This window comes from Chiloscyllium punctatum, chromosome 38 (genome assembly GCF_047496795.1).
Source record: "Chiloscyllium punctatum isolate Juve2018m chromosome 38, sChiPun1.3, whole genome shotgun sequence".
Taxonomy (NCBI): domain Eukaryota; kingdom Metazoa; phylum Chordata; class Chondrichthyes; order Orectolobiformes; family Hemiscylliidae; genus Chiloscyllium; species Chiloscyllium punctatum.
Window position 1 is genome coordinate 58,572,539 of NC_092776.1, and position 21,995 is coordinate 58,594,533.

Below are 21,995 nucleotides of genomic sequence, written 5' to 3' on the forward strand. Positions count from 1 at the left end.
ATGGGGTAATAATCTTCCTTAACTCTTGAAAGGTTTTAGTATTTGGTGTCTGAGGGAAAGTTAAGCTTCTCATAACCAAAAGAGCTGCAGGTCCACAAGCTCTCAGCAGAATTACGCGTGACTTTTCATTTGCCCCAATGTCATCTGTCCGAAAAAAAAACACATTCTTTCCACAAACCCGTCCAGTCTTCCGTGGCAGAATCGAATGAGTCAGGTTTTCCAAATAACGGAATGGTGTCAGAAATGCTTACCCCCAACTCAAAGATGACTGTTGCGAGTGAACTCCTTCTGGAGTGCGCTCTTCACATGTTACCACTGAAGTATTTCCACGGAGGCCGATAACCCATCACCAAGTCACCCAGTATTTACACATGGAGCGTCCTTGACACTGATCCAGCTCTCAGAGTGAGCAGAACCTCTGACACTCCTGTTTATTTTTTATATTTTTCTCCTGTTTTAATTTTATTAAACAATACACAGTTTACAAAACAATTAACACTAACAGCTGCATACAGAGAAACGGCAATTTTACGAGGGAGAGCAGTAAAGCCAGGCCCCAAACCCTAAAGTTTAACCACTTTTCAGAGAAATGAGGACAAAACACTCTTGTTTATGTCTGTCAGCCAGGGCTCCCTGATTGGATCAGGTTAACAGTCCCAACTGAGGTCCACCTGGCTGACTTCATTACAATCTCTACATTTGCCTCAGTGATAATGCTGCTACCAACTCTCCTTCCTTTGTCTGTCCAGTAGCATTTGAGTAAATTGTGGTCGAGTTTAAACCATTAGTAAGTCCCAACTTCATTTAGGTGAAAAGACAAGGTTTATTACATCTTAGTAAGATAAGTAAAGTTACCATAGCACTGCTCTCCCATCAAAGAGAGAGAGACAAACAGCGGTGAATTTAACTTGAGGGTCATTATACCTCAAGCATGGTTAAGAAGGCAAGACTTTAATCTCAGGCTGTACAGGAATTGAACTGACATTGTTAGACATCAATCTGGATCACAAAACCGACGTCCAATCAACTCACCCCCGCCCCCCCCAACTTTTATCGTACTACATCTTAGTAACTATGTACAGGTTGCCAGCAGGTGAAATTAGAACCGGGGGCAGAGCCTCAAATAAGGGGGAGCAGATTTAGGAAGAACGTCCTTGGGTTGTGAATCTGTGGAAATCCCTGCCCAATGAAGCAGTTGAGGTTACCACATTGAGTGTTGTTAAAACAAAGATAGATAGAGTTTTGATCAGTTAAAGGAATTACGGATTATGGTGAGTGGGTGGGTAAGTGGAGCTGAGTACACAAAGAGATCAGCCATGATAGAATCGACTAGAATCCCAACAGTGCAGAAGCAGGCCATTTAGCTCATTGTACCCACACCGACCCTCTGAACAGTGTCCTACCCAGACCCAACCTATCCCTGTAACCCTGTATTTCCCAGGGCTAACCCACCTAATCTGTACAGCCCAGTCACTATAGGCAATTTAACATGGCCAATCCACCCTAACCTTCACATCTTTGGACTGTGGGAGGAAGCTGGTGCACCCGGAGGAAACCCACACAGACACAGAGAAAATATGTAAACTCCACACAGAGGGTGGAATCAAACCCAGGTCCCTGGTGCTGTGAGGCAGCCGTGCTAACCACTGAGCCCTCCTTTGTTTCTTAAATGCACGTTCCATCTCTTTAATATCTCTAACGCCCACAACCATCCTTCCCTCTCTCTCTCTCTCTCTCTCTCTCTACATAGCTGTATTATTTTCCTATTCCATTGTATTGAATAGTGGGGTGGGCTGGGTGGGCCAGATGAGTAAAAACAATGACTGCAGATGCTGGAAACCAGGTTCTGGATTAGTGGTGCTGGAAGAGCACAGCAGTTCAGGCAGCATCCGAGGAGCAGTAAAATCAACATTTCGGGCAGATGGGCCAGATGGCCCACTCCTCCTCTTATTTCTGAACATTGTTATGTGTATTATGCTGATGGTAACATGAGGTGTGGAAAACCTGACTGTCTCCAATGGCAATTACCCAGAACTGCCCGTTACTGGGGAAACGGAACAGAATTTGGGCCTCAGACCTGAGTGTGGGGGAAACACCTTACAGTAAGCTCTAATACCAAATGGCTGCTTTCCGGGCAAGATTTACTGCTTCCTTCACACAGTTTAATTCAATTGTTATCTCACCAACATTACTTACACAGAAATAGTCAACTCGGTCAGATCTATTAAAATAAAAGACCAGCAAACTAGATGATACAATGGATTGAAACTGAATTCTTTTGAATGATTAATTTACAATGGGTGTTAGTGGAATAATGCATAGGTTGGTGTTGGACCCAGTGGGAAAATATACAGTGTTTAACCTTTCTCCCCCTTACAGACAACAGTGCTGTATGCAAGAGATCTAATTCTACAGCTAAATGCGAGATGGATTGCTGAAGTGCTTTATGCTGATAATTATTGAAGGGGTTTCCTCCCCGCCCATTCAGCCGAAGTATGAATTGGAATATTGTTGTCCAAGCATTGGCAGCTTCTAAGATTTGTTGACAGTAAGTAAAGCACTGAAGGACACCAGTTGGCCTATCATCCCAGTACTGAATCTGCATACTCTAATCCCGTTTCCCTTCTCTGTCCCTTTCATAATCTTGCTTTTCAAATGTGCCTCAGTCGCCACTCGTGGTGAGACATTTTAATGATCCACTGTGAGAAAAATGCATCCCACTTTCCTGCTTTAGTCTCCAAATATAATCTAACCTTTAGCCTATAATTCTCATCGTTGACCCCCAAATGGTGAAAACAGCCTTTTATTGCTTGGAAGCTTCAATTAGATTTTTATCTGACCTCCTTTATTCAATAAGGACAGACATAATTTTTCAACTCTTTTCACGCCTAATCTTTCACACTAATGATTATTTTTCTGGATTTAACTTGGCTTCTTCCCACCGACCAGAACGTCCTTTAATTAATAATGGGACTGACCAGAGCTTCCCACATGACTGTGGCGTATAACGATGTTTCTGCACAAAAACCAAATTCGTTGAGATTTTTGTTCGGTTTTGCAACACGGTTTTGTGTAAGAAGCAATGTGGAAGGTTTGACAGCATCCTAGGGGGCTTTCCGGGATTCGACTGTGCCAGACATTTACGAGAGCCCAGTCTCATTGTCAGCCTCACAGGCCAATGTGAAGCTTGCATTGTGTAAGATGGTCGATGCTTAGGAAAAGCTGCCAAGAGATTCAGTGAATCACAGAATTGTTACGGTGCTGAAAGAGGCCCTTCAGCCCATTGTGCCTGCACTGACTCTATTACCAAGTGCCAATCTCCTGCCGTTTCCCCATATCCCTTCACACCGTTACTATTCCAAATAACCATCCACTGCCCCTCTTGAATGTCTCAATTGAATCTGCCTTCCCTACATTTCCAGACAGACTCGCTGTGTGAGAAAGTTCTTTCCTCACAGTAGCCTTGCTTGTTTTGCACGTCACTTTAAATCCAGGCCCCTCCCATTGTTTTCCAAGCGGGAACACTTTCTCTCCATCTACTCTGTTCATGATTTTGGAAACTTCAACCAAATCTCCTCTCAGCCTTCTTCACTCCAAGGGGAACAGTTCCAACCTCTTCAGTCCATCCTCACAATGGAAGTTTCTCATTCTTGGAGCCATTCTTGTTAATCGCTTCTGCACTCTCTCCAATGCATTCACATCCTTTCTCTAATGTGGTGCCCACAACTGCACACAGAGCTCCAGCTGAGGTCTAACCTCCTCCCTCACGTCTATCCAAGGCCCTAAAGGAGCCTTCCACATTCATCAAAGTTTTACTTGCACATCCACGAATATCATTTATTGTATCTGTTGCTCCCGATGCGGTCCCCTCTACATTGGGGAGACTGGGCGCCTCCTAGCCCCGCACCAATCAACCACACCGCCCCGTGGCCCAACATTTCAACTCTCCCTCCCACTCTGCCGAGGACATGGAGGTCCTGGGCTTCCTTCACCACCGCTCCCTCACCACCAGACGCCTGGAGGAAGAACGCCTCATCTTCCGCCTCGGAACACTTTAACCCCAAGGCATCAATGTGGACTTCAACAGTTTCCTCATTTCCCCTTCCCCCACCTCACCCTAGTTCTAAACTTCCAGCTCAGCCCTGTCCCCATGACTTGTCCGGACTTGTCCTACCTGCTTACCTCCTTTTCCACCTATCCACTCCACCCTCTCCTCCCTGACCTATCACCTTCATCCCCTCCCCCACTCACCCATTGTACTCTATGCTACTTTCTCCCCACCCCCACCCTCCTCTATCTTATTTCTCCACGCTTCAGGCTCACTGCCTTTATTCCTGATGAAGGGCGTTTGCCCGAAACATCGATTTTGAAGCTCCTTGGATGCTGCCTGAACTGCTGTGCTCTTTCAGCACCACTAATCCAGTGTCTCATGCAAATCCTACATCACCTCTTGCTCTTGTACTTTATGCCCTTATTAATAAAGCTGAGGACACTGTGTGCTTTACTTGTCTCTTTCTCTATGTGTTCCTCCACCTTCAATGATCTGCAGAAGGTTTCATTAATAGCTGGTGTTCAATTTCCAAACAGGGTTTCATTGGGAAAACAAATGTGTAAGACAGAAGCTCAATGCAGATTTGTTAAACGACAGCTAGTTGTAAATTGCAGTGATGTCTGGAGACCATGGATCTTTTCCAGAATGGACAGCACGGGAAACTATCCCCTGGCTGGAGGAGGTAAGAAAGGTGGCTAGATGGGCAAACAATTGGGCAAGATCCCCCTGCAAAAGATACTTGCCCCCTTCTCACCCTTTTCTTGTTAATCGTAGAGTCCCTAAATAAACCATTCAGCCTATTGAGTCTGCATCGACTTTCCAAAACACATCCCACTCAGGCCCACCCTATCCCTGCATTTTCCATGGCTGATCCACCTAGTCTGTACATCCGTGGACACCATGGACAATTTAGAATGGCCAATCTTGCACATCTTTGGACTGTGGGAGGAAACATGGGGAGAATGTGCAAACTGCACAGACAGTTACGTAAATTTGGAATTGAACCTGGGTCCTTGGCATTATGAGGCAGCTATGCTAAGCACAGAGCCACCATTCCCAACAAATTAAGGCCCTTGAATGGTCCAAAAATGGTCACATAAGGATCTCACCTTGTCCCCAATCTGATTACCTGTCTGGCTTCCTTCCTACTGTGTTGTCAGGTGGGGAGGGGTGCTCCATTTACCCCAATCTGGGGACAGTTGGGGCACCAATGGGTGGGGGGGGGGGCAAAAGGGTGGCTGCTGAAAGTCAATCCCTTTGTCTCTAATTCTGCTGAACCCTTCCCCATCCCCACCCACAGCCTCAGTGGAAAACAACCCACCATCTTGCCATTCGATCATGTAAAGCCTGAGCATTCAGTAACCACCTCTAGGACCCAGAAGCTGCTAGGATCGGACATCTGTATCAAGGCCTGTGATTGGCCAAGAAGCTCTGGCTCTGTTGATTGGAGCTTTCTGGTTTCTGGCGGGTAGATAGTCTCCAATGAAATCGCTGACCCCCACAATGTGAGCACGGGGCAATAAATTGACTTCATATTATTCTTTCTCAATTTTGTAAATTACTGTGAGCTTCAGTTGCACTTACAACAGATATCCACCATGACCCAAAATCCGACCACACTCTGATGGGTGTTTTCACCACAGCATCTCGAACATTGTGTTCTACCTTATTATCATTCAGAAGATAGGTCATTAACCGGAAATGTTCACTCTCTTTCTGCCTCTGCTGAGACTCTCTGTCCTGCTGAGGATTCCAGCACCTTCTACTGCTCCAGTTCCCTTCCTTCACAAAGCTGATTGCTTTTTATTCCTTCTGTTTATAATTTTGTTTTGTTTGATTTGATTTATTATTGCCACATGTACTGAGATACACTTAAAAAAAGGTATTGTTTTGCGTACTGTCCAGACAAATCATACCTTACATAAGTACATCAGGGTAATAGAACAGAATGCAGAATACAGTGTTACAGCTGCAGATAAGTTGCAGAGAAAATCAACTCTAACATATGAGACGTAAGTCTGATAACAGTGGAGAAAGAGCAGTTCCTAAATCTGTTGGTGTTTTCCAATTTCTTTATTCTCCAGCCAATGGAAGAGTTTGAAAGAGAGGATAACTAGAGTGGAAGGGGTCTTTGATTATGATGGCTGCTTTCCCAAGGCAACAGGGAGTGTAGGCGGAGTCAGTGGAAGGAAGGCTGGTTTTTGTAATGGACTGGCCTGTGTTCATGACTCTGTGTAATTGTTTGCGGTCTTAGGCAGAGCAGTTGCCATACTGAGCTGTGATGCATCCGGATAGGATGCTTTCTACGGTGCATCTATAAAAATTGGTCCGAGACATTGTGGACTTGCTGAATCTCCTTAGCCTTCTGAAGATGTAGTGGCATGGTCTGCTTTCTTGACTGTCGCATTGACATGGATGGACTAGGACAGGTGGTGGTGATACTTACTCTTAGGAATATGAAGCTCGCAACCACCTCCACCTCAGCCCCGCTGATACAGACAGGGGCGTGTCCTCCACTCCACTTCCTGAAGTCGATGACCAGCTCGTTCATTTTGCTGACAATGTGGGAGAGGTTGTCGTATTTACACCTTGCCACTAAACTCTCTATCTCCAGCAATCTCCCATTCATCTGGTAAGCACAGGGCTTCTCCTTTACAAGATGTGAGGAGTAGGCGATATGACTGTTCTCCTGGGAATGTGGGAATCAGGCAAAGCTTCGGGAAAATCTAAACAGAAAGCGTATTTGGGGCATTGCTTATCCTTCCACTAATAATGCACAATCTCATTTATCATTTATCTGTTTGTGGGAGCTTACTGTGCAAAAATTAGCCAGCACCTTTTGTACAATGCAACAACAAATGTACCACAAAGTGTTTCATCAACTCCATGGTCCTCTGGGGTGATCGGAGATCATGAAAGGCTGTGTATTAAAGCAAAATTCATCAGTGTGGATTAATGCAAAAGATCTCCTCAAGGTGGGTGATTGGGTGCAGCTGAAATTTAGTGTATGTTTTGGATATTTGAAGGACAGTACAAAGGCATGGATGGTGCAGTACATGGGAATGCAGTTGAGATGTTGGAGCAGGAGAATAATCTCGGAGTTTTAATGGACAGGAGACTGAAAAACCCGCATAATGTTCCTGGGCTGTTCAGTCATTCACTCATTATGATTCGTCAACAATTCCATTCTTGCTGCACTACTCTGACAGCAGAAAGTGAAGGAAGTAGACCTTGGCTTGTTACTCTCTCTGAGGTTTTGAGTCTGGAAGGGTTTTTTTCTGCTAACTGTGACTCTTTTTAAATCAATGACCCCCCATCATCCAAGAGGAGGTCCACACCATTCAACATCTGCTGAGATGAGGTTAGAGGTTACACAGGTTTAACTCAAAGAGACTGCCTCGAGGGATGAGGGATGTCATGGATCAATTGGCAAAGTCGGGACTATTCCATTCAGAAAAGAGAAGATTGATCAAAGTATTCAAAATACTAGCAGTGAGTTGAGGGGTGCATAGGTTAAGTTACTATATTTGACATTAGGATTACATCTCTGCACAACATCGTGGGCCAAAGGGCCTGTTCTGTGGATGTAGGTTTGCTCACTGAGCTGGGAGGTTCATTTCTAGACATTTTTGTCACCATGCTAGGTAACATCTGCAGTGGGCCTCCAAGCAATGCTGATAATTCCTGCTTTCTATTTATATGCTTGGGTTTCTTTAGGTTGGTGATGTGATGATGTCATTTCCTGACACCACTGCTCCGAGTGTGGGACCCTTGTTGGTAACCTGTGAAAGGTTGTATAGTGAGACGACAGGCTGACTTTAGCGAGGATAGGGCTTTTGACCACTCAGTTTTGGAAGATAGATCTCTTGCCACTGGATCAGAAGGTTGATACCTTAAGGCTCACTCTGTCATTCTCCCACTCTGTCATCTCAATGTCATTCACATGTCCTACATCAACCATGTCTTCCTACTGTCCACCAAATATCAAAAACGCATACGAAATTGCAACTCACTCCATTGTTTCAGGTGGATGTGAAAAATCCAAAGGTGCTTTTTTTGCAGATGGAAATTCTCCCTGGGCAATGTTTAACTTCAACTACCTCCACCAAAAAATCACAGATGATCTGGTCACTATCACAGTGTTGTCTGGGAGCTTGCTATGTGCAAATTGGTTGCAGTGTTTCCCATATTATAACTGTGGTTAGACCTGAGAGAGTACACCATTGGTAATAAAGTATTTTATTCTGTTTGAAGGTCATGAAAAGCATCATATGAATACAACGCTGTTGTTATTGATACAGTGCGAGTTCTCACACTGTCAAATCAGGTGAAGACAGTACAGTGCAGTGCAACTGGAACACAGATTTGAAGTGTTTTAACTCAACATTGAAAGCAAGGTAGAGAGATGGAGAGGTCAAGGAAGGGAATCCCACAATTTCAGTTCTTAGCAAATGAAGGCACTGGCACTGCTGTTGGGAATTAAAATTAAAATTGGGATTGCGTGACAGGTGAGAGTACAAAGATCTCGGAAGGTTAGAGAGGATTAGAAAACAAAGAATAAGAACATCCAGATCAAGACAATGTTTGACCAAGAGGTGGAGACTTAATCAGGTTCCAGCCAGCAGAAAGAGAAAGACAAAGAGAAATTGATCCTTAAACTGAGAAAGCTTAAAGGAAGGCAGTGATAGAATCCTTGCAGCGTTCTGTTCCATGCAGCTGCCTCTCCTCTGTAACTCCCTGCGAGTCCGGAATAGAAGTTAAAGATTGTTGGGCAACCATCAGCACTGAAGCAGGGATCCCAGCAATTAAGGAAAATCAACACTAACCATTTCAGAAAGAGTCCAAATATTTCAATATCTTCCTTTTTGCGACCATGTTCCATCAGTAAAAGTATCCATGTACACTCAACAAAAGTGGATTAACGTCCTGTTTGAAACACAAAACCCCAAAGTGTATCACCTGTACCATATCTCTTAGGCTTAAAACACAACTTACTATTTTTTCCATACTTTTAATTTGATAGGGTAAGATATTTCTTGAAGACAGCTCTAGCTACAAATGCCTTTGATAGATGACCATTAATTAACTGCAATGATTTTTTTTTCTCTACAGTACCAACTTTTTAATTAACCTTATTCATGAGAGTTTGGCACAACCTCAGGGGTGTTAATATAATGTGTATATATCTAAGTAGCTGTGAAAGTGTGGTCTCATCAATATAATGGTATCACCTCCATTCATTTCCCTCCCTGTCTAGTGCTAGTTGCTTTGTTCGTGGTTTGTTTCCTGACCCTCACTAATTCTACATACATCATGCTCATACAATGTTAAATATTCAGTACACTATCTCTATATAAATGGCATCATGTGTCCGTGACCAGAATTCCTGGCGTTCCAAACTCTAATACGTCCTTTAGGCATATTTAATCAATGAAGCACAGGAGGAAATAATTCACATTTCAAGTGGTGGTCGACACATCACTCTGCAAAACCCATTTGAGAAATAATTAGCCTTTGCTTATCCCTGTGTTAATTTTAAAAATTTGCATGGTTCATTACAAATTAGCTCAAGTAATCCCCAATAATAAGCCATAGGTTTTAGGGTAAATCCATTATGTGATCTGAAGAATCGGATTATGCTCTTCAATTTGGAATCTCGGATTATCCATTGTCATCGTTTATTTCCCTGCCGTCAGTCACCAGAGGACATATTTAAACAATGTCAGCCCCTTCTCCCTCTCTCCCTGCCCAAGGGGGCCCAGTTCATTTTAAGGTGAGATTTCAGACTGTTAACTAATCGAAGCTTGATTACCATTGACACACAGTCATCATTGCTGTCCTTTCATCAATCATCTCTTATGAAGCATATCACATTTTGAACTTAGTTTTCTTGTAGCAGGGAAATGGCTAATGGAAAGTTCTCTCTGTATGTTTGGTTAGCTGTGCCAAACACTATAAGGTTCGCCCTTCATATCTGAAGAAGCCTCGGTGCAAATTTACAGTCAGTTCTTGCAGTTACAGGACCTTTAGCTCAAAGTGATTGAGCTGGAGGCATGAGCAGCAAACATAGGGCAGCATTAAGGAGGCAGAAATATACCTGGAGACTTTATGCCAGAAAGCAGTAAAACACCCTTGTGACAGGGACTTCTGATTTGATCAGGGAAAGGAGGGTGTGACTGTGAGTGAGGCACATAAAGGCTCCCAGAGGGCAGGAGACTCCAGCTTCACAATTATCCCACAGGTTTGAGGCTATCTCCATTGGTTTGGGTGAGAGCGGGGACTGCAGGGCTGGTCAACTAACTCACCATTGTCCTGAGCGACAGGAGGCCAGGATAGCGGGGAGTAAGGAAGAATGTAATAGGGACGGTATAGGACAAGGGAATCATACTGTTCTCTATGACAAGGTATCATAGAATCCCTAGGGCGCGGGTCGAGGCGATATGGTCCACACTGACCCTCCAAACAGCATCCAACCCAGACCCACCCACTGACCTATCTTTGTAACCCTGCACTACCCATTGCTAATCCACCCAGTCTGCACATCCCTGGGCACTCTATGATGGTTAATCCACCTAACCTGCACATCTTTGGACAGTGGGAGGAAACCAGACACACGGAAAACGTGCAAACTCCACACAGATTGTTACCCAAGGCTGGAATCAAACCCAGGTCTCTGGCGCTGCAAGGTGGAAGTGCTAACCACTGAGCCACTCGGTAGTGGCACCAGCACTGAGGAAAGTGTGCCAATAGGATGGTCTCCACCTGAACTATACTGGGACTGGTGTTCTCATGAGCTGCATAACAAGAGGAGTAGAGAAGGCTTGAAGTTACAAGGGGATCTGAAGAAGGGCTGATGCCCGAAACGTCGATTCTCCTGTTCCTTGGATGCTGCCTGACCTGCTGCGCTTTTCCAGCAACACATTTTCAGCTCTGATCTCCAGCATCTGCAGTCCTCACTTTCTCCTGATCTGAGGGATTAACTTTGGGTAATTTGAATAAATCAAGGAATAGAGTCAAGTCAGGAGAGCAAATGGTAATATGAAAAATGAAGATTAGCGGATGGCATGAAGAGACAGAGAAAGCAATGTAATTACAAGCGATTAAATTAATTCATATCATTTAAGAGAATAAATATGATCTAATATTCATACAGAGCTGCATATGATAGCAAGGATTGAGTTTTGAATATTGAGGGACATGTGACGTTCAAGAATCAGAAGCTAGCGAAGGATGGAGAGGTGGTACTGTTAATTAAAGATGGTATTGGTGCAATAACATGCAATACATTACAGATGAATGTAGTGAAAGAGATCAGAATGTAGAATTGGTTTAGGTGGAGTTGAGAAATGATGTAAGAGAGAAGTCACTGACAGAGTTATCTATAGGCCCCCAAGCAGTCATCATGTTGGAGGAAAACATATGCGAAAGGAAATATTGAGCGCTTGTGATAACAGCGTAGGTATAATTATGGGTGACATTAACTTAAGTGTAAACTATAAAAAATCAGGTTAGAAAGATAGCCTGGATGAGGAGGATAAAGATAGATTAGTGGAGCAGTATGCTTTGGAATCGAAAGGAAACAGGACATACTAGACTTGATATTGTGTAATGTAACAGGATTAATCTATTACTTAAGAGTAAAGACACCTCTAACTAACACTGATCATAATACCAGTTTGAAAGGGAGAAGAATAAACATTTTCATCAATTATGTGTGCATGAAAGCTGACTCAGCTAAAATGGACATTGGTATTAGGTGAAGGGATACAGAAGTTAAGAAGCAGTGACAAATATTTAAAGGGGCATTTCAGAATACTCAAAATAAGTCGATTCCTACTATAAACAAAATTGCAAGGGGAGGATCCACTATGGGAAATAGTCGGTAGGGAGGATGGGTGATGTGATGGCTCAGTGGTTAGCACTGGTGCCTCACAGTGCCAGGGACCTGGGTTCGATTCCATCTTGTGGAGTTTTCACCTTCTCCCTGTGTCTGTGTGGGTTTCCTCCCACAACACTAAGCTGTGCAGGTTTGGTGGATTGACCATCTTTGACAGGAAGAATAATAAAGCAGGATATTATTTAAATGGTGAACAATTGCAAAATTCTGAAGTACAAAGGAACCTTGGTGTTCTGATGTATGAGTCTGAAAATGTGAGTTTGTATGGGGAGTGAGTGATTAAGAAGAAGGCTAATGGGATGCTAACATTTATTTTGGGAGCAATTAAACAGAAAAGTAAGAATGTTATTGTAGTGATTGTAATCAGTAGAATGGGAATCCGTTTAGCTCAGTTGGCTGAGTCATTAGTTTACAGAGCAGTGTGATGCTAACAGCATGGGTTCAATTCCCATCACTGGTTTGAGGTTACCATAAAGGACTCTCCTTCTCAACCCCTTCCTTTGCCAGAGGTCTGGTAGCCCTCAGGTTAAATCACCACCAGTCACTTCTCTCCAATAAGAGAGTAACCCCCTATGGTCTGGTATTTCCATGACTAACCTGTACATTCCTACACACTATGGGCAATTTAGCCTGGCTAATCCACCTAACCTGCACATCTCTGTTATGTGGGAGGCAACTGGAGGAAAGCCACGCAGACACAGGGAGAATGTGCAAACTCCACACAGACAGTCACACAGGACCCTGGCTGTGTGCGGTAGCAGTGTTTGCCACTGTGTCACCCCATTGAGGGTCACACCTTTGGGATCGAGCTGTTCTCCAGTTATCCGGGGTTTGGATGGTCTAGCCTATGACTCAATATTTCAGACTTTGTATGGATTTGGACATTTTCCTTGCAATTGACATGAAACTGCACAAGAAATCTCAATATTAATTATAGTCAGAAGGTCACAGAGTTATAATTAAATTCCATCTAAATATTAATAATTAATTAAATTGAATCCAAGCAATAAACTGATATATAAACACCAGTGCAGCTGATTCTAAACGATGCGTTTTTTTTAAATATCATCCTTTGGATAGAGGTGTTACTGATAAGAGCAGCATTAATTGCCCATCCTTAATTGCCCTTGAACCGAGTGGCCAACTCGGCTATTCCAGAGGCCAGTTAAAAGCTGACCCCACACCGGGCGGTGGGGATCCCCAGTGGAGGGCTCTCTACGTGGGAGTCCTCCCCCTTTTCTCTCGGGGATCTGGGGTGGAGGGTGCTGTACGCAGCGGTCCCCTGCAACCGCAGATTGCAGTGGTTCATGGACTCCCAGCCCAACTGCTTGTTCTGTGGCGCTGTGGAGTCCATGGACCATGTATATATTGGGTGTGGGTGCTTACACCCCCTTTTTGATTTTCTCAAAAACCTTCTCCTCTGTTTCTGGCTGCATTTCAGTCCCACGCTCCTGATCTTCGGGCACCCGGTACGGAGGAGGGAGGGCAGGTCCGAGGACCTCCTCGTGGGTCTGCTCCTGGGCCTGGCCAAACTGGCCATCAACAGGTCCAGGCAGCAGGCCGTGGAGGGGGTCGTTAGGGCCGACTGCCTGCCCCTCTTCCGGGGTTACGTTAGAGCCCGAGTGTCCTTGGAGAAGGAGCACGCGGTGTCCACCGACACCCTGGAGTTGTTCAGGGAGAGGTGGGCGCCGCAGGGAGTGGAGTGTATTATTTCCCCGTCCAACTCTATTTTGATTTAGTCCCTACCCTCCCCTTCACTGTTTGATCACACAGCATTGCCCTTTGATGAGAAGGGCAGTGCTTGTCACTGGCCACTCGGGTGTTTCCTTTCTTCCTGGTGGTGGAAATTGAATAAAGATTCATACACCTTGTGTCTCTCACTGTGTAAAGAAAAGAAAACTGACCCCACTGCTGTGGGACTGGAGTCCACTCCACTCCCTGCGACGCCCACCTCTCCCTGAACAACTCCAGGGTGTTGGTGGACACCGCGTGCTCCTTCTCCAAGGACTGGTTGGACCAGATAAGGAGGGCAGATTTCCTTCCACAAAGGTCATTGGTGACCCCAATAAATCTCCCCCCAACAAATTTTCCCCAACAACCTAACTGACAATCATTATTACTCGGGCCAATATTTCACTCCAGATTTATTAACTAGCTGTATTTAATTTCCCTCAGTACCTATTACGGGATTTCACCTCCTTTTATCCAGCATTTTGTCTCACCCACCCAGTAACATAACCACTGTGCAAGCTTCCTCATAGACATAAAGCCTGGCTTACTCTGTACTCAGTTCTCAGTGCTGGATGTTGTATCTGTGTGGGTGGAGCAGTAAACTGGTCAAATCTGTCAGAGTGGATCTGCAATCATTTCATTCCCAGCCAGTGATCTGGTGAATAGCCCAATTCCAGACATCCATGCAATAGGAACATTCCCAATGCTCCGTTTTGATCGTTGGAATTTTGACTGAGATCACACTCAATAAACATTTCAGTGTCACTTTAAATTCTTCATCCTTTTCGTCGCTCCATGCATATTTATATTGGAATGTGTTATTTTAAACCTTCTCCTGTTACCACACTAATAGATTTGAGAATTCCTGCTACAATCTCCCTTCATTATTGAAGCACAAACTCTGTGACTGATGAATATTTCAGAGGATGAGGAATTTTTCACTAGTCTAATCAGAAGTTTATGTTTTATTTTATTCCAATGTTTGCATTAAGTTTCAATTCATTAAGAGATTATTTTTTTCTATGCTGAACCGTAGCTTTTGGTGATTTAAATCAATCCTCAAGGAGCAGGGAAAGGTTTGTTAGGTATGGTTTGGGCTGGGGGGTAGTAAAAGATTATTACTCAGCAGAGTGGGTTGTCACTTCCTGGTCCCACGATGAAGATTAAACGATGAATTAGGATGGTAACACCACTCAGACCATTATTATCCACTTGTGAAAACCTCAATGAGAGAGATGGGCTGCTAATTCTAAACCCAGTTGCAGAAAAATAAAAGATTTTGACTATTGCCAAAGGTAGGGACATATTGTCAAAGCTTTTGTCTTCCACTTCTCAGGACTTCAAGTTGAATTCATGCTAGAAACAACATATATTGATAGAGGGATCTATCTTCTGCTGACGAAAGGCCCTTTTCCTGAATTATATAGAAGTATGGGTGATAGCCTGGTGCATTCCCCATGATAATGTCTTCACCAATCAGAATTCACTTGCCAAACAGTCAGCATTCCTTTTTCCTGTAGTATAAATTGCAGTTCCCTTTGACAGTTGGCATTATTGTGTGAGCTCAGGAAGAATTCAGGATGAACAGCTCATCTCTTTGACCACAATACCCAAGTTCCCTACCACCAAACAACTGTAAAATATTTTATAAGGGAAATGTGTGCAATTGAAATAAAAAGGACCATAAATTCATAGAGAGAAGGAGATGAGGGAGAAACCCAGAATGGGACATTGATATTTTCTCCATTGGAGGGAAGTCTAGTTGAACAAGTGAAGGAGAGCGAGGAATGGGGAGATGTGACGAAGGAGGAGGAGAATGTAAAGACCAACATGGCCAAAGTGCTATGTGTCAAATTCTTTACATCAGCTGATTGACCTTAATCCAAAAGGACAGGGACCAGTTAGAGGGGAGTGCAGATAAAGAGCTTTTCTTTTATTTTCATGTCAGATTTGTTTTTTTTTATTATCTCAATGTAAACATGTTTCTCCTCCTACTTCTGCCTCCCAACAAAACTATCACTATAATTTGGCCTACAAAAGCCCAATTCTGTCAGGGATTTAACACAGACAGCAGCCCAGCCCTAAACCTCAGTTCAAGCAATCCACCTTCCCACCCACTGCATCTTGCAAAGTTCTGCTGACCCATGTCATGTCTTCAAACCCTTCCAGACATATCGATAAGGGGAAAGAATGAAACAGTCTATCAAGCACCTTATCATTTGGGATCTCAATGTAAAAGGGCAACAACTCTTTGAACTTTTGCAAATCGTTCCAATGAGTGCAGAATGCAAAAATTTGACATTTGGGGAACCATCACTCTTCCATTTTGTGGACAGCAGCGGCAGCTATTTTGCACCCAGAATGCCCCGCAGTGATTGGTAACCCGTTTTACACTTCCTGTAATGTTAATGAGATGACTTCAATGGAAAGAAAAGTTGAGAGGGAAGTAAAGTGGGCTGCAGACTTATTGATTTTACCTTATCGTTCAGTTTGATAATGATAACTATTGGCCACATACCATGGATAACTTCTTGCTCTTCTAGAAATACTCTCAGGGGATCCTTCCTGTCCACCTGGAAGGACCGATGAGGCCTCAGTTTGACTTGTCCGGTAAACCACAATGCCTCCAACTCACTCAGTCCCACACAGAATCTTCTTAAAACCCTGAGCTTGCTATCACCTCCTTTCACTTCCCCACTGGCCTCAGGAAAGAGCCGGGGAACTTTGCTTCATTTCAGGCACAATATGAATGCAAGTTATACTTTGACTGTTCAACTGAACAGCTGAAGGTCAATACTGGATTGGAGTGTCGCTCAGAAAAGGCACAGCTTGTTGAAGGTTTTCATCTTACATTCATCCTGTTACATGAACAAAAAATACAAAAGGCTCTTAAATTGGCATTCTTGCAAATTGTCCTTGTGAATGCAAAAGGAAAAGAATCTACAAAAACATGCCTTTTGTCAGTGATTCTCAAGTTTATATATAGAATCCCTACAGTGTGGAAACAGGCCCTTCGGCCCAACAAGTCCACACTGACCCTCCGCAGAGCAATGCATCCAGATCCATTCTCCGACCCTATCACTCTACATTTACCCCTGACTTACGCGCCCCAACTACACATCCCCTGAACGCTATGGGCAACTTAGCATGGCCAATTCACCTAAACTGCACATCTTTGGACTGTGGAAGGAAACCGGAGCACCCGGAGGAAACCCACGCAGACACAGGGAGAATGTGCAGAGTCCACACAGACAGTCACCTGAGGCTGGAATCGAACCCGGATCTCTGGCGCTGTGAGGCAGCAGTGCGAGCCACTGAGTCACAGCACTGCCCACACTGCACCGGAGCTAAGCCATTCCTGAATCTGGGATCGGTTCTCTGTGGTAATGTGATGTCAGTTTCAGCGTTATAATGAGAGTTTAACATGGAGCTGGTGGGATTGGAGACACTCCTGTGATTATCTATCATTGAGCTGGAGATTGAAGATCCCATGGGCACCATTGGAAGGATAGCACCACCTCCAGAAACTAACCCATACCCAATAGATCAACCAGTCATGTAGCTCATTGCTAGCTGTGGGATGGTGATGGTATGGAACTGATTCATTGTCAGCAGCACCTTGAAGATCTTCACTGAAGTAAGTGACTATAAAAATCTCTCAACAGTGACATTAATAGATATTGTCAGTGAGAGTCTCAATGGATTATAGAGAAATGAAGTTGGGACAAAGATTAACAATGATAGAACAGGTTTGGTTAGTGTTGTAGAACAAGAAACCTAAGAGACCTAAGGGTTCAGATACATAATTCTTTGAAATTTGCATCACAGGTAGACAGGGAGGTTAAGAAGGCATTTAGCACACTTGCCTTCATTGCTCAGACCTCTGCGTATAGGTGTTGGGACGTCACATTGAGGTTGTATAGGACATTGGTGAGGCCTTTTCTGAAGTACTGCGTGCAGTTCTGGTTGCCCTACTATAAGAAGGACATTATTAAATTGGAGAGGGTTCAGAAAGGATTTACCAGGATGTTGTTGGGAATGGAGGGTTTGAGTTGTAAGGAGAAGTTGGATAGGCTGGGACTTGTTTCACAAGAGCATAGGAGGCTGAGGGGTGACCTTATGGAGGTTTATAAAATCATGAGGAGCATGGATAAGGTGAATGGCAGATGTCTTTTATTTAATCTCGGTGGGGGATTTCAAGACCAGGGACATATTTTTTAAGGTGAGAGGAGAAAGATTTAAAAATGACATGAGGGGCAAGTTTTTTACACAGAGAGTGGTTCACGTGTGGAATGAACTGCCAGAGGAAGTGGTAGATGTTGGTACAGTTGCAATATTTAAAAGACATTTGGATATAAATACATGAATAAGAAATGTTTGGAGGGAAATGAGCCAAATGCAGGCAGGTGGGTTGAGTTTAGTTTGGGATTATGGTCAGCATGAGCTGTTTGGATTGAAGGGTCTGTTTCCACACTGTATAACTCTATGATTCTATAAATCTATGGCTGAGTAGCTGACTGTTCTGATGAAGAGTCATCTAGACTTGAAAATGTTAGCTTCCTTTCTCTCCATGAATGCTGCCTCACCCACTAAGATTTCCAGCATTTTCTTTTTGTTTTCAGTGCTATTCTTATGGTGGTGTTTGTTTGCAAACCCCTTTCTCTGACCTCTGTTCTCATTATCAGACAAAAGTCACCAGACTTTCACTGGACACTGTGTCAAACATTGGATTATTTCACCTGGATTGTCTGTTTATAAAAATGGCATCTACACTATTGGTCTTGCAACATCTCAAAACTATTGAGACACAATGTGTTGCAGAGAACCTTTGATTTGATATTACTTTTCACCAAGAGATGTAGTTTAAGGGAGAGATTAGGACACTGGGTTTTCCACAGAAGATTTTAAGAACTTTAAGAATAAAAATCAACGGTGAAAGCAGAATTATAATAACCTTGAAATGGAGAGCAGATAAATATTTGAAGCATAAACAAATATTAGCAGACTTTGGGACATTTGGGGTGGCACAGTGGCTCAGTGGTTAGCACTGCTGCCTCACAGCACCCGGGACCTGGTTCGATTTCAGCCTCAAGCGACTGTCTATGTGGGGTTTGTACATTTTCCCCGTGTCTGCATGGGTTTCCTCCGGGTGCTCCGGTTTCCTCCCACAGTCCAAAGATGTGCAGCTCAGGTGAATTGGCCATGCTAAATTGCCCATAGAGTTGGGTGCATTAGTCAGAGGGAAATAGATCTGGGGGGGTTACTCTTCGGAGGGTCGGTGTGGACTTGTTGGGCCGAAAGGCCTGTCTCCACACTGGAGGTAATTTAATTTAATTAAATAAATGGGCAACTCTCTCAGAAGAGAAGTGATCTGTACAATGGCCATCATCGATCTTACTGCTCAGGCTTTGTCAAAGACAAGAAAACTGCAGATGCTGGAATCCAAAGTAGACAGGCAGGAGGCTGGAAGAACGCAGCAAGCCAGGGAGCATCAGGAGGGGGAGAAGTCATGTTTTGGCGTGAAGCTCTGAGTGGGATTTCAAGGGCATTATCCACCTACCACAGAACCTCCATCCTCGCTCCTCAAAACATGCTGCCTGACCTGCTGAGTATTTTTGGCTTTTTTTTTTGTTGCTTTCATTTCAGGGTTCAAGCAGCTGCAGCACTTTTGCCGTCTCAGTTTTAAGATGTGAGGTTCTCCCAGCATAAGCACCACTTAAAGGAAAGACAGAACTTACGCAGTTAATTTTTTTAAATTTGCCAGTAGGACCTGAGCGTTGCTGGTTGCCCAGAATTTATTGCCCACCCCTAGTTGCCTTGTTAGGCCATTTCAGAGGGTGGTTGACAGTCAACCACATTCTAATGGATTATGAGTGAAATGTAACCCAGACCAGGTAAGGATGGCAGAATTCCTTCCCTGAAGGATATTAATGAACCAGATGGGGTTTTTTCTGACAATGATTTCATGGTCATCGTCAAAATTCTATTGAATTAAAATTCCATCATCTGCCAGGGTGGGATTTGACCCCAGGTCCCCAGAGCGTGAGTTGAGTCTTGGGATTAATAGTCCTGAGATAATACCATGAGGCTATTGTTGCCCCATTAATAGTACAGCCCAGAGGAGTGTTATTGAACAGGCACCCAGGGTGCAGGTACTTTGTTCCTTGAAAGTGGAGTCACAGGTAGGAAGGGTGATGATGAGAGTGTTTAGTCCGCTTACTTTCATTGGTCAGTGCATTGAGTACGGGAGTTAGGACCTCATGTTATGGCTGTACAGGACATAAGTAAGACCACATTTGGAATACTGTGTTCAATTCTGGTCTCCCCTCTATCAGAAGGATGTTATTAAACTGGAAAGGATACAAAACTACATTTCCCACAATATGTTCAGGACAGGAGGGTTTGTGTTATAAGGATAGGTTGGGACTGTTTTGCCCCAGAGCACAGGAAGCTGAGGGGTGACCTTACAGAGGTTTATAAAATCATGAGGGACATAGACAAGGTGAGTAACAAAGGTATTTTCTGCAGAGTAGGGATTCCAAAGCAAGAGGGCATGGGTTTAAGGTGAGAGGGATAAGATTTAAAAGGGGCTTGAAGGGTAGCTTTTTCACACTGAGGGTGGTACGTGTATGGAATGAGCTGCCAGATGAAGTGGTGGAGGCTGGTACAATTACAACATTTAAAAGGCATCTAGATGGCGACATGAATAGGAAGGGTTATGAAGGACATGGGCCAAAGGTTGGGAAGTGAGACTGGATCAGTTTGGAAACCTGGTCAGTGTGGACGAGTTGGGCCTGTATGGCTCTTTGTCTTCAAGTGTGTTCTGTTTTCTTTCATTCTAGATCCCCATCGCCATGAGTGTCTCATCCTTCCTCGCCTATGACCAGCCAACGCTAAGCTATTGCGGAGCACATCAGGGACACCAGGCTCATAAGCAGTACAAAGTGCAACCCCAGGAGGACAACGTGGGAGACAGCCAAAGGGAGGCCGGGACAGAACTGAGCACAATAGCCACAGTGACGTGTTCTGTCAGTCAGATCTAGGAGGCCTGTCGGAGCCTGACCCAACATGACACTCTTCAGCTTCTGGCCATTCGCAAGAATGAACTCAATGACGGCAAGACCTAGACTGTTGATAAACACTGAGTGTACCAAGGTGTAAGTCATTAAGTAAATGTGGAGATCCTCGATCTCAGATCAAGCAGAAGGTATCGTCGACTTGACTGAATCCTTTTTTTTTTCGCTGCGGTTTGTACTGACTTTATCTGTGGAGTATTTTTTAAAAGCGAGAAAGCAAAGAGCTTATACAGATTTTATTCGGGGTCCTTGTCTTTAACAACCCACCTGTATATACTTGAGCTATTTAACATGGTGTAAAGATACAGTATTTTTCATAAAGAACACGGTTTGAAATGACAAAAAAAAACCCTAAAATAGCTAATGTCAGTCGTGCACTTATTTTCAGCTTGTTCGCCTTTGGTGTCTATGGAATTGGAATGCTAATTGAAGATTGTCTTGTGTTATTTAAAGACTGTTCCTCAAAGGAGATTTTCTTTTGTAAAAAAAAGAGATAAATAACTATTGCTTTCATTTTTTAGCCAGTTTTCTCCGCAACACTGACTGAAAAATGCAGAGTGCAGATCACATTCACGGCACAGTGGTATTTGTCTTTAAGTGTATGTGGTAATTACACTGAACAAGAATTATTCAGTGATCGTTTATATGTATTTTATTAACCTCAGCTGGAAAATGTAATTGGCTATTTAGCATTTCTCAACAGACTTATTATGAGTTTCTCTAACAGACAATTGGGACCTAGTTAAAAATTATCCTTCTGATGCAACTTAGAAATAATATGCAACAATTATAAATTTTCTAACATTTAACATATGCCAGTGTTGTAAAATTTGTTTATGGGTAGTCAGGGTAACAGAGATGGCGTGGCCTGGTGTTCATTGTCTTGTGTCAGTCCCTGTAGTGAAGCTGGGAAACTCACTGGATTGTTAGCTTTCTTTTAGGAGTTAGGATGTTGTGTTTGTGGGTGGCATTGTGGCTCAGTGGTTAGCACTGCTGCCTAACAGTGCCAGGGACCGGGATTCAGTTCCACCCTCTGTGTGGAGTTTACAAGTTCTCTTTGTGTTTGCGTGGGCTTCTTCCCACAGTCCAAAGATGTGCAAGTTAGATGGATTGGCCATAGTAAATTGCCCCGTAATGTCCAGGTGGTGTAGCCCTAGGAAATGTAGGATAGTTGGGTGGGATGCTCTTTGGATGGCTGGTGTGGATGTGATGGGCTGAATGGCCTACTCCCACACTGCAG

General features: G+C 43.8%; 1 protein-coding gene across 1 annotated transcript in view; it reads left to right on the plus strand.

Moving 5' to 3' along the window:
• Window positions 1-21,564, plus strand: part of LOC140463648 (leucine-rich repeat transmembrane neuronal protein 4-like) — a 404,939-nt gene extending 383,375 nt beyond the window's left edge. The window contains exon 3 of the mRNA XM_072557956.1: window positions 20,522-21,564. Coding sequence (XP_072414057.1) covers window positions 20,522-20,722 — 201 coding nt within the window. The 3' untranslated portion in view covers window positions 20,723-21,564. The remainder of the gene's footprint in view (window positions 1-20,521) is intronic.
• Window positions 21,565-21,995: the final 431 nt, after the last annotated feature.